The sequence below is a fragment of the Ranitomeya imitator genome, chromosome 4 (assembly GCF_032444005.1).
Source record: "Ranitomeya imitator isolate aRanImi1 chromosome 4, aRanImi1.pri, whole genome shotgun sequence".
Lineage (NCBI taxonomy): Eukaryota > Metazoa > Chordata > Amphibia > Anura > Dendrobatidae > Ranitomeya > Ranitomeya imitator.
The window spans coordinates 137178428-137192473 of NC_091285.1; the positions used below are offsets into that span (position 1 = coordinate 137178428).

The 14046-nt window shown below is 40.7% G+C and overlaps 1 protein-coding gene across 2 annotated transcripts in view; it reads left to right on the forward strand.

Moving 5' to 3' along the window:
- The window catches only part of RAD50 (RAD50 double strand break repair protein), a 214321-nt gene that overhangs the window by 66374 nt on the left and 133901 nt on the right, over window positions 1-14046 (forward strand). For both annotated transcript variants that reach the window (XM_069763946.1, XM_069763947.1), the window contains exons 6-10: window positions 962-1166; window positions 2246-2374; window positions 6315-6480; window positions 7844-8037; window positions 8684-8890. In XM_069763946.1, the coding sequence (XP_069620047.1) occupies window positions 962-1166; window positions 2246-2374; window positions 6315-6480; window positions 7844-8037; window positions 8684-8890 (901 nt within the window). The remainder of the gene's footprint in view (window positions 1-961; window positions 1167-2245; window positions 2375-6314; window positions 6481-7843; window positions 8038-8683; window positions 8891-14046) is intronic.

The following is a 14046-nucleotide window of genomic DNA, read 5'->3' on the forward strand; positions in this document are numbered from 1 at the left end:
GAACACACCTTGAGGTTATCCATGGGTCCCTGTGAAAAGGGGAGTGTGGGAAAGAAAAAAAAAGAGGGATAAGAAGGTGGGGTAATTAGAGTAACGAAACAACACATCAGATATGGACATAGACATCTGAATTGTAGCCCAGACCCTGCATAGAGTTTAACAAAAAAATACAAACTTCATTCCAGCTAAGCTAGGTAAGTCCGAATCACAAGTGGACTTGGAGGCCACAGCCTAGCAAGACTGGCTTCCCCACCACATAAAATTTAAATATGGTATCAAGCTGTATAGAACAGTGGATATAGGAAATAGAATTGAAAAAAAAAATTATAGAACCCTAATGAATTTGGTCCCATATGTTTTAGTTGGGTCAGATAGTTTGTTGGTTACTTTTATCTCTACTGTCCCAGGATGGTAGTTTGTCCGCAGGGTATTTTGATGTCCACATGGGAGCAGATTACTTTTTAACAGAAGCCGCGCAGTTTAGACACTCGGGTCAGGGAACCTAAAAAATGGAGCCCACTGGAGCAGACTGGGCCACAACTATTGTGTTGGTTGAGTAAATTGGTCCCTGCCTTGAGCCAACAGCAGCCACACACAGTGTTGTGTAACCAGCCAGATCAGTAGCCCACAATGCAGCTTTGTAACTTGCTTTACAGACCACCAGTTTTAAGCTAGTGTTTGGGCACCCTTTGCATGCATATGTAGCTGCTTGACACTGGTCCTCATCAGTCTACAAACGTCTGCTCACTGTCCCTGCTGAGGTTTCCCATCCTTTCTACAGTTGCTCCAAGCCATTATTTATTGTCTAGCAATACATGTATGCATCAAATGAGAATGCTGTTTGTAACTCTGGTGAGCATTGGCGCTGATATTTCAGGTATATGTTATAGTACTTTTTAGTTCATTATTGCATTATGGCGAAAACTATAAACATTACAATGAAATTAATTCCGCTTTATAGGTACATTAAAGCCCTAGAAACTTTGAGACAAGTCAGATTAAAACAGGCCCAACGGGTGAAAGAATGTCAAGCCGAACTTAAGTATCTTAAACAGAACAAGGAGAAAGCGCGGGAAATCCAAGACCACCTCCATAGTAAAGAAACACAGTTGGCAGCTTCCAGAGAAAATGTGAAGTCTATTGATAACCAACTGGAGCCTCTCAAAGTATGTAATTGCGATATGGTGAAATCCATTCAGTCAGACGCCTTAATATTTTTGGCGCACAGTATGTCACAGTCAGTGACACTTCTGCATTTCCAGACATCCCAGAATTGTCCATGTCAAAATGAAAACTTTTTCAAAGCTTTTGGGTACCTTGCAGTTTTTCGATTGTTTGGTTTTAACCACTCCATTTCAGATTACACAGAAGTGATTGTGTATGCTTCCCTCAAAATTAACTGCTTACATGAGGTGAACCAATATTTTTGTCTTCCTGATTGAGAGATAATGAGGTTTATTCATAGGTGATAAAAGTCAACATTCTTGATGTATTTTTTTTTCTTGAATATATGATTTGGCTGTAACTAACCAGTAGATACAATGCCTAGTGGAGTTGTCGCACATATAAACCAATAATTTTCCAGCTCGCACTCTCCAAGGGCATTTTTTCATTTTAATGAAAGCAGTAACATGATTGGTTACTGTGGGCAAATGGGGTAATGCGTGTCTTCAAAACTCTATGAAATGACCAATGATTTGTGTTTGTAAGGCTACGTTCACATTTGCGTTGTGCGATGTTGCGTCGGTGACGCAACGCACAACGCAAACAAAAACGCACACTAAAACGCATAGTTTTGCGACGCATGCGTCCTTTTTTGCCGAATTTTGGACGCAAAAAAAATGCATCTTGCTGCGTCCTCTGCGCCCTAACGCTTGCGGCAAAAAAAATGCATGCATCGCAAAACGCATGCAAACGCATGTCCATGCACCCCCATGCGCCCGGCAGAATGCAAATGTGAACGTAGCCTAATAAAGTGAAAATTGCCTTAGCTGATCAATAATAAAAGTTATTAACGTACACATTTGTAGTCACTTCACTTGGTTTGCAGATGGGTTATGTTTACTGTCTCATAGAAAAAGGGGTCTCGGGACACTTTGTACATACATGGAATAATATTTATTGCGAAAAATGTTTGATTATCACTAAGAGGGCTTCATAATGCAAACACTAGAAAGGAAAATATCCTAAAAATTGTCTTTTTCATGTATAATTTTTTAAGTTCTTATAAATTGTTTCATTTTAGAGTAATCTGTCTGACATTCAGAGAAGCCTCTCGAAAGTAATGAAGTTTGACAACGACATCAAATCTTTGGAAAGCCGGAAAAGAACTATGGAAAAAGATAATCAAGACCTTGAGGAGAAAATTGAGAAGGTCTTACAATATGATATTTATCACTGGCACATTATACTCTACCACCTCTTAAAGAGAATGTCACTAATTAAACATGTCTTTCAAATTCCAGAATTTATAAACTCTGATTTAAGAGTTTTTAAAGGGGTTATGCACAAATATAGATGTACACTACCGTTCCAAAGTTTAGGGCCATTTAGAAATTTCCTTATTTTTGAAAGAAAAGCACAGTTTTTTCCAATGAAGATAACATTAAATGATTCAGAAATACACTCTATACATTGTTAATGTGGTAAATGACTATTCTAGCAGCAGACGTCTTGTTTGTAATGCAATATCTTCATAGGTGTGTAGAAGCCCATTTCCAACAACCATCACTCCAATGTTCTCATGGTACTTTGTGTTTGCTTTCTGTGTAAGAAGGCTAATGGATGGTTAGAATACCCTTGAAAATCCTTGTGCAAGTATGTTAGCACCGCTGAAATCAGTTTGGCTGATTAGAGAACCTATAAACCTGACCTTCCTTTGAGCTAGTTGAGAATCTGGAGCATTACATTTGTTGGTTCCTTTAAACTCTCAAAATGGCCAGAAAAAAAGAACTTTCATGTGAAACTCAACAGTCTATTCTTGTTCTTAGAAATGAAGGCTATTCCATGCAAGAAAAAACTGAAAATTTCCTACAACGGTGTGTACTACTCCCTTCAGAGGAGAGCACAAACAGGCTCTAACCAGAGTAGAAAGAGAAGTGTGAGGCACCGCTGCACAACTGATCAACAAGACAAGTACATTAGAGTCTGTAGTTTACAAGAAATCGACGCCTCACAGGTCCTCAACTGGCAGCTTCAATAAATAGTACATGCAAAACGCCAGTGTCAACGTCTACAGTGAAGACGTGACTCTGGGATGCTGGCCTTCAGGGCAGAGTGGCAAAGAAAAAGCCATATCTGAGACTGGCTAATAAAATGAAAAGATTAATATGGGCAAAAGAACTCAGACATTGGACAAAGGAAGATTAGAAAAACATGTTATGGACAGACAAATCCAAGTTTGAGGTGTTTGGATCACAGAGAAGAACATTTGTGAGACGCAGAACAACTGAGAAGATGCTGGAAGAGTGCCTGACGCCATCTGGCAAGCATGGGTGGAGGCAATGTGATGGTTTGGGGTTGCTTTGGTGCTGGTAAAGTGGGAGTTTTGTACAAGGTAAAAGGGATTTTGACTAAGGAAGGTTATCACTCCATTTTGAAACGCCTTGCCATACCCTGTGGACAGCGCTTGATTGGAGCTAATTTCATCCTACAACAGGACAATGACCCAAAGCGCACCTCCAAATTATGCAAGAACTATTTAGGGAAGAAGCAGGCAGCTGGTATTCTATATGTAATGGAGTGGCCAGCGCAGTCACCAGATCTCAACCCCATTGAGCTGTTGTGGGAGCAGCTTGACAGTATGGTACGCAAAAAGTGCCCATCAAGCCAAACCAACTTGTGGGAGGGGCTTCTGGAAGCATGGGGTGAAATTTCTCCAGATTACCTCAGCAAGTTAACTGCTAGAATGCCAAAGGTCTGCAATGCTGTAATTGCTGCAAAGGTAGCATTCTTTGACGAAAGCAAAGTTTGAAGGAGAAAATTATTATTTCAAATAAAAATCTTTTTTTCGAACCTTGTCAATGTCTGGACTAGATTTTCAATTCATTTGGCAAATCATTTGATTAATAAAAGTATGAGTTTTCATGGAAAACACAAAATTGTCTGGGTGGCTCTAAACTTTTGAACGGTAGTGTATGTCATCTAAACGAGCATTCATCCAAAAGTTATGTAAAATGTATCTTAGAGAGTAGCTATAATCAGAAAATATCTATTGAGTAAATCGGGTTTTTGTTACATGCATTTTCATGCAGGAAACATATATCGTTGTACCGTTTTAGACAGTAGATAGAAAAATATTTAAGATTTGAGAGTCCTCAAGAGATACGTTTTAATGGCTAACTGAAAAGATGGTAACAAATTGCAAGCTTTCGAGACTACTCTGATCTCTTCATCAGGCATAGAGTAACACAAAATCTGAAGAGTCACATATTTATGCACAACGGGACACAGAAATAATACAATAGATAAGACAAGTGACGTGAAGCAGAGCTATCATTATGGGAGAGGGATAAACAGTTGTGGCCGTAAATATTGGAACAGTTCATAGATAAAGTGTGTTGAAGTTTTATTGTCCTGTGATTGAGGTCTGGTCCATGGTTGTGATCCCCCGACAGTCTGAAGAGTACATTCTTTAGTTGATGTAGAAAGACATAAATCCATGCAACACATTCATTCCTGCACGGAGTGTGTCAAAGGTTGTCATATGTTTATGCTCCCAGACTCTTCTGTCTCTCTGAGATTTGAAGTTACCTTTTAATAATAATAATAATAATAATAATAATTTCATGTCCATGGTGCTGTGATTAGGGACACAAAAATGTTTGGCCACAAGTAGATCTACTGTATTATTTTTTCTTTTATTTTGTGGTGATGAGAATTCATCCTTGTTCTAAGTTTTTACCCCGTCTTCCCTACATACAGACAGACAATTAGATGTGATGTAGCTGAAAGTACCTGGGATCTTGTAGTCCTGATGTGAGTTAGGGATCTTTCTATCTTGTCCGTGGTCATTATAAATGGACAGGTCTTACATTCTTTCAGCTTTCAGGGAAGGGTTCCTTTAGCTGTTGGAGAGGACAGGGAGTTTCTGACTGAGGCTTCTTAGATTTGGCGGCTGACTGGAACACAGTAGTGGGGGGTCTGGAAATATGGATTGTAATTGGGCATCTTTTTGTAGTAAAGGTTGTAATTTCCGTGCACCTCCCCATAGCACCTCCATATGTGGATTACATGTGACTAGTAGAGGCACCTGTTTGCTTTCTTCTTTAGCTTTGTAATGTAGGAGGTGATTCATTGATATTCTGGTGGCTCTTGTAATCTGGTTTTCAATTGTTCTTGGATGGGTAGACCTGATTCAAAAAGGTCTTTCTGGGACCACCAAGGTGTTTGTTTCTATCCATAGGGTTGTAACATATCCAATTTGTCCCTGATGGCTTGGCTGTAGACAATATTTTTTTATGTGTTTTAGATGGAAACACCCCCATTTATGGTATGTTGGGCAGTGGATTGGCTTCTGGTAAAGGGATGTCTCTATTTCATTGCTCTTGAGCTTTAGTGATGGAGTCCAAAAAAAAAATTTCAGTTCAGGACTAGTCGAATGTCAAGTTGATGGTGGGATGAAATTGATTTAACTGTTCATGTAATGTCTTTAGCTGTTGCTCAGACCCTATCCAGATGATTAAAATTTCGTCAATGTAACGGTAGTAGGCTAGCGCCTGATGGGACATGAGGACAAAACGCCACTTTCAAGCTTATTTTTTCAAAGCTCAATACTTATCAAAAAGCAATACTAATCTTGAAATTTTCACATTGGCTATTGAGGCTTTTTTTAGATTCATACTTTTTTTTCAGGAAAAGTTTCTTTATTATAAAAGGCAGGATTATAATGACGAGTAATACCGCTAAACACTGCTTATAACACAGGATACACCATTCACAATAGACAATGTCATAGCTGCCCCTTCCCCTTCATAATGACTTTGTTGCACATGTTTATGCTTCAGCTCAAAATAGCGACCGTGTCTGTTCATTGAGGCTACTTACATGTGTTGTTTCTTGAAACAGGATGTCTAAAATAGCTATAGTGTGAAAATTGAAAGAGCATTTGGTTATTTTTAATACAGATTGGGATATGAAAAATAAAAAAAATGGCAGAAATATTTCAAAAATACATTTACCACAAATACCTAATTTGAACAGTGTCATTTTCTGTTGGTGGCTTCCCTTTAAGGATGCATACATTTTCAAATTTGTAAACATTGTGTTACTTCTTAGCGTGTATGACTGTTTGGTGACAACTGTTGTCATTTTAGGTCTTCCAAGGAAGTGATGAGGAACTAAATGAGATGTATCAAAATCATCAGAGGACTGTGAAAGAGAAGGAGCGCAAACTGAATGATTACCAGCGTGAAGTTGATAGATTAGTTAAAGACTATCAAAGATTTAACAGAGAAAAAGGAGAACTGCTGGTGCAGCAAGGTTTTTGACTATTCTTTTTAATGTTTCACCTCAAAACAATATGTCGGTCGATTTATGATTGACCTACAGGTACCATACCCAGCTACTTGCTAGACACAATTCTGATATGCATAAATGTAACCAGTCCTGCACTTATATGTGAACAGAACTAGAAGGTTCCTATTGATATTAAAGTTGTGCTCTCAAGCTCTGTAATTGCTTTAATTAGTTAGAAAAAGCAAGTCAATTGCAAACTTGCATATTTTCATGCTGTCTATCTGCTGTCATTCTCCTGCAATGAGAGATTTTATAGTGTATAGCTTGTTTCCATGGAGCAGGACCTTCAGTACCTGGCTGAGGGTGGCAGTAGTTACATTTCAGGAGAGGGGTTAACTCTTAACATCCCAGCCAGCTTTCTCCAGTACATTGATTTCCATGCAGCAATTAGCTGCTCACCTCCCTGCCCCTCCCTCTAAAGTCCGTTTTTAATATGCAAATTAACCTTTTGACTAGTCAATGGGGCTTTAATTTTCCCAGACTAGTCGTTCCACTCAGGATGTTATCATGCACCTGTTGACGTGATAACCTGATTCGCAAGAGCCTGCTTCATCGGCATCTCTCTGCAAAACTTGTCCATGTGCGCAACTTTCTTTCCCACAGGTCTATTGCGCTTAGTGTACTCTTCCTCACTTTAGAGGCACACTGCGAATGTCCAGAGGCAAAGAAGATGATTGATCTTCGGTTCCTCCATTGACTTCGGGCTTCTTCTCTGCTTCTGGACATGCGCAGTGTGCCTCTGAAGTGAGAGAGAGTACAGTACACCCAGCTTCAGATGCACAATGACCGGTGGGAAAGAAAGTCACGCTCATGCGCAGGATCGATAGCAAGATGGCGATCACACTGGTTCTTACAAATCATGTTATCATGTCCACGATAACATGTTGAGTTGCACATTAAAAAACGGACTTCAGTTATACTTTTTCTAAAGATCTGTTAATGTGTCAAATACTATAAAGGGCTTAATACGCAGGGAATTTCTAAAGAAATCTACAATTGCTAGTGATTTGTGGGGCCTGGGGGACCTTTCAGGTTCCCTTTAAGGCATATTAGGGCTTTATCTAGTACATAATAAACTTAGCAAACTGCAGTTAGAAACTTTTATACTTAGGCAAATTTGGATGACTAAAATTTATGTATAACTCTGCAAACCTCAGTTAAATTACTACATGATGTCAAAGTAAGTCTACAAATAGTGTAAAAGTAAACTTAATTTTTAGAAATGTTTAGAAATATTTTCATGACAAACATCAGTTTAAAAAATATGTGGTAAAAGCCCTTCCTATTTTGATCCAGTGTAATTAATGTTATTATTCTTAATATTCAGGACGTCTGCAAATGGAGGCCGACCAACATCAACAACAGATCAGATCTCGAGACTCCATTATTAAGGCTTTAGCCTTGCAATTAGAATTTGATGGATTTGAGCATACTCCATTAAACAGCAGACAGATAACTAGCTTCCAGAGGCTAATGAAAGACAGACAAGAAAAGGATGAAGCAGATGTCAAGCTAACAATGGTAAGGAATACAATGCCGAGACAGTAGATTCATTACATTCTTTCCTTAGCAAGAAGTTACTAGGAAGTGTTCTTTATGAAATTAAGATACCCTATTTCACTATTACTTGAAAACACACATGTATTAAAGCACCACTCCAGTGATTTTTATTTCTGTGCTGGAGTGGTATCACTAATCCTTGTTTCCTATGCCCAGTAATATTCTTACCAGCCACCGTCTTCTGTTCTTGGCACTTCTCTGGTCCTGCTACACCATCTTGTAACCGCAGCTACTGACTGACCATAGGGCACTCAGAAGCTCTAAATGTAAGTCTATGAAAGCCTCTGTCTTCCATTGAGAAGTGACCTCCGGCTCACACAGCAAACACTGCAAGACGTTACAGCAGATCACAAACTGCAGAAGACGACGTTACAGCAGATCACAAACTGCAGAAGACTACTGGAGCGGCGCCGATGATGAAGATGGTGGCTGGTAAATATATTACTAAGGGCAAGTAACTTACATTAATGATACCACTCCAGCTGTAAAATAAAAAAATACCAAAACGCTGAAGTGGTGATCTAAATCAAAAGTGTTTGTGTATTAGACATCAATGCAGACTTTACGGCATGCTAATGTTATTGTTTTGTTTTTTTTTGCAATGAAGAAAGAATTTTCAGATAAGGAAAGAATGAAGCAGAGACAAATTGATGAAATAAGAGACAAGAAGACTGGGCTTGAACGTACAATTGAGCTAAAAGTTACCATGCAAACCAAAAAACAAGCCGATCTAAAGAGCATTAAGTTAGAGCTCCAACAGCTTGAAGGCTCCTCAGACAGACTACAAGAACTTGATGAGGAACTAGTAAAGACGGTGAGTTGTATCTTGGTTTTCCAACATAAGTTAAGTATGTGATTGAACTGACACCTTAAAGGGGTTTTCCCATCTCCAAGATCGTATTCCAATATGTAGTAGGAGTAATAATAATAGCAAATACCTACAAATAGAAATGTAGTATAGTTTTCCTGATTCGCTTTCTCTTTCCTCATGTTCAGGCATTACAGGACTTTAGGTGGTTACAACTACTGATATAGTGACAGCTAGTTGCTAGTAGTCATAACCATGGATAACTAAGGTCCTGCAGTGACTGCACATGAGGAAAGAGACATAGAGAATCAGGTAAACTATACTGCATTTCTAATTGAAGGTATTTGCTAAAATTATTATTATGCCTACTACATATTGAGATAGGATCTTGGAAATGGGAATACTCCTTGAAAGACCTGCCAATTTAGGGCTTTTTTGTGTATGATTGAGCTATCCGTGACTGAATTTTGGAGTACGTTTAACTTATTACAAAATTTTTATAGTCTTTTTATAGGGAGAAAAACAAAAATAACTACAGTTCTGTTTTTTTTGTTATTATTGATGATTTAAATTTTCTGTCATTCACATTCTTAGTGAAGTGTTAATTTTATTCTGCAAGTCAGCATAATTATGGCGTTACCAAATTTATATACCGTATATACTCGAGTATAAGCCGTCCCGAGTATAAGCCGACCCCCCCCTAATTTTGCCACAAAAAACTGGGAAAACTTATTGACTTGAGTATAAGCCTAGTGTGGAAAATGGAGCAGCTACCGGTTAAGGTCAAAAATAAAAATAGATACCAATAAAAGTAAAATTAATTGAGACATCAGTAGGTTAAGTGTTTTTGAATATCCATTTTGAATCAGAAGCCCCATATAATGCTCCATACAGTTCATTATTGCCCCATAGATGCTCCATATAAAGCTGTGCCCCATATGCAATGCTCTGCACCGTTCATTATTGCCCCATAGCTGTGCCATATAGTGCTCTGCACCGTTCATTATTGCCCCATAGCTGTGCCATATAGTGCTCTGCACCGTTCATTCTTGCCCCATTGATGTACCATAGAAAGCTGTGCCATCGCTGCTGCTGCTGCAATAAAATAAAAAAATGCCATACTCACCTCTATTGCTTGCAGCTCCCGGCGTCTCGTCCCGGCGTCTCTCTGCACTGACTGATCAGGCAGAGGGCGCCGCGCACACTATATGCGTCATCGCGCCCTCTGACCTGCACAGTCAGAGCGGAGAGACGCCGGGAAGATGGAGCGGCGCCCGGCGTGTGGAACGGGGACAGGTAAATATGACATACTTACCTGCTCCCGGCTTCCTGCTCCTTCTCCCGGACAGCTGGTCTCCGGTGCCGCAGCCTCTTCCTCTATCAGCGGTCACCGTTACCGCTGATTAGAGAAATGAATATGCGGCTCCACTCCTATGGGAGTGGAGTCCATATTCATTTTTCTAATGAGCGGTCCCACGTGACCGCTGAACAGGGGAAGAGGTGCGGCACCCGAATACCGTGGGACGGCAGGGACAGCGCCAGGATCGCCGGGACTAGGTAAATATGCCTCAGCGCCCTCTCCCCCTCACCTGCCGACCCCACCGCTACCGTGACTCGAGTATAAGCCGAGAGGGGCACTTTCAGCCCAAAAATTTGGGCTGAAAATCTCGGCTTATACTCGAGTATATACGGTAGTTATATTTATGATTCACTACTTTTGTACAATAAATATAATGTTTTAAAAAAAATAGTTTTTATGTCGCCATAATCTGAGAGCTACCCGTTTTCCAATTTTCTGCTGTTTTCAGTAGTCCGATTTTCTGACTTTTTCATTACTTTATTTTTTAGAGGTGAAATGAACAAAATGAACAACAATTCAGCATGTTTTAACAATTTATTATTCACTTTAATTGATGTATTAACTTTTCAAGTCAATACGTTATTGACAATACCCAATATACTTTTTTGTGTTTTACAACTCTTACAGAAAAAGTGCGAATAAACGTAACTTGGCACTTATAGACTGAATTAAACCCTGTAGATATTATGTATACATCTAATCAGAAGTAAGATACATCATGTTACAGATGGAATACATCAAACAAAGTATTCTCAAATTCTTAAAGGGAACCTGACACCTGAATTTGGCGGGACCGGTTTTCGGTCATATGAGCGGAGTTTTCGGGTGTTTGATTCACCCTTTCCTTACCCGCTGGCTGCAATATTGGATTGAAGTTCATTCTCTGTCCTCCGTAGTACACGTCTGCGCAAGGCAATCTTGCCTTGCGCATGCGTAGTATGCTTTGCCCAACTGTGGGCAAAGCCGAAAATCATTAGCGCGCATGCGCCGGCGCACTATGTCCCGGAACTATTTTGCTGTGTTCCGGGACATAGTGCGCCGGCGCATGCGCACTAATGCTTTTCGGCTTTGCCCGCAGTTGGGCAAAGCATACTGTGCAAGCGCAAGACAAGATTGCCTTGCACAGACGTGTACTACGGAGGACAGAGAATCAACTTCAATCCAATATTGCGGCCAGCATGCAGCCAGCGGGTAAGGAAGGGGTGAATCAAACACCCGAAAACTCCGCCCATATGACCGAAAACCGGTCCCGCCAAATTCAGGTGACAGGTTCCCTTTAACTTACATGAAATAGATAGCATGAAAATAAGCAAGTGCAATCTACCTACTTTTTCTATCTGATGTCATTCTCCTGCAATGAGAGCTTTTATCTTTTACGACTGGTTTCCAGTGCCTTGGCCCTCAAACACCGGCATCCAATGCACAGTAGTTCCATTCCAAGAGAGTAGTTAACTCTTATCAGTCAACTCTCTACAGCCGATTGAATATTATACAGCAGTTAGTTGTTCACCTACCTCCCCCTCTCTCTCAGCTTCTGAAGAGATACAGCTATAATTCACCAGCTTGCAGCATACACATTAGGTCTTATAATTATGGCTCTCAGTTCTCTGTCAGGAGCTATATGCTTGTTATATTCTCTGTGATAGTAGTGTATAACCCTGGTATTCATGGTTCCTCATCTCTATGCTTGTATGCAGGCCCTGTCATCCTCATCCTTGTATGCATGGCCTGGTCCTCCCTATCCTTGTATGCATGGTCCCCTTATCCCCATCCTGGTATGCATGGCCCCCTCATCCCGATCCTTGTATGCATGGCAACCTCATCCCCATCCTTGTATGCATGGCCCCCTCATCCCCATCCTTGTATGCATGGCTCCCTCATCCCCATCATTGTATGCATGGTTCCTCATCCCATCATTGAATGCTTGGCCCCCTCATCCCCATCCTTGTATGCAAGCCCCCCTCATCCCCATCCTTGGATGCGTGGCCCCCTCATCCCCATTCTTGTATGCATGGCCATATCATACTTATCCTGGTATGCATGGTTCCTCATCCCTATCCTGGTATCCATGGCCTCCTCATCCCTATCCTTGTATGCATGGTTTCCTCATTCCCATCCTTGCATGCATGTTCCCCTCATCCCCATCCTTGTATGCATGGTTTCCTCATCGCCATCTTTGTAAGCATGACCCTCTCATCCCCATCCTTGTATGCATGTTCCCCTCATCCCCATCCTTGTATGCATGTTCCCCTCATCCCCATCCTTGTATGCATGGTCCCCTCATCCCCATTCATGTATGCATGGTCTCCTCATCCCCATTCTTGTATGCAAGGCCATCTCATACTTATCCTGGTATGCATGTTTCCTCATCCCTATCCTTGTATGAATGGTTCCTCATCCCCATCCTGGTATCCATGGCCTCCTCATCCCTATCCTTGTATGCATGGTTCCTCATCCCCATCCTGGTATCCATGGCCTCCTCATCCCTATCCTTGTATGTTTGGTTCCTCATCCCCATCCTTATATGCATGGCCTCCTCATCCCTATCCTTGTATGTATGGTTCCTCATCCCCATCCTTGTATGCATGGTCCCTTCATCCCCATCTTTGTAAGCATGAACCCCTCATCCCCATTTATGTATGCATGGTCCCCTCATCTCCATCCTTGTATGCATGGTCCCTCATCCCCATCCTTGTATGCATGGTCCCTCATCCCCATCCTTGTATGCATGGCCATCTCATCCCTATCCTTGTATGCATGGTTCCTCATCTCTGTCCTTATTGGCATGGCCCCCATGAGAAAAGCATAAAAAAAAACATCCAACTTACCGTCCCTGCGCGCCCTCACAGTATTTTTTCCTGGTGCCAGCATCTCCTGCGGCCGAGCGATCACGTGTCCCTGCTCATTGAGCCAATGAATATTCATCTCTCTCCACGCCTATGGGAGTGGAGACAGTTGAATATTCATAACGCTTAAGGAGCGCGCACCCGTGATAGCCCCGGCCGCTGCTGGAAGCCGGAAACTGCCGCTGACACTGTGTGTGCTGTAAAAGAAATGAATATTCATTGCCAGCGCAGTGAATATTAATTTCTCTTTAGCAGCAGGCACAGGAGTTAGCCACAGCAGCCAACTCCTGTCTCCTGTGACCTGCTGCTCACCCTCCCCCGCCGTCTTCTGGGACAATGACTCGAGTATAAGCCAAGGGGGGCTTTTTCTGCACAGAAAAATGTGCTGAAAAACTCTGCTTATACTAGAGTATGTACGGTATTTTTTTTTCGGAGAGTCATAAGTTTTTCAGTTTTTCGTTTATGGAGCTGTAGGAGAGTTTGCTTATTTGGGGAAAAAGCTGTAGTGTTTATTGGTACCATTTTGAGATACGTACATCTTTTTGATCACTTTTTAATTTATTTTTTTTGTGAGGTAGGATTACCAAAACCTCAGTTCTGTCATTGCTTTTGCGAATTTATTTTTTTGCGGCATTCACTGTGTGGGATAAATAATGATCAAGTGCAAGTGCATGATATTATGGACATGATAATACCAAATATGTGATATTTTATATTTTTACAGATTACCGGTATATCATATTTTGGGAAATGATTTTACTTTTTTTTTTTTTTTTTTAAATGACGTATTTAAACTTTTTTTTTAACAATGTGACACAGCACAACTTTGCTGTACTGCTCCCCACCCACCCAATTTTAACAAAATTTATTTCTTGAGACATAAATATGAGTTAGCTTGAAAGATTATTGCCTGCAAATGAATGAAACACACTCCGAAATGACACTTTTTTACAGTG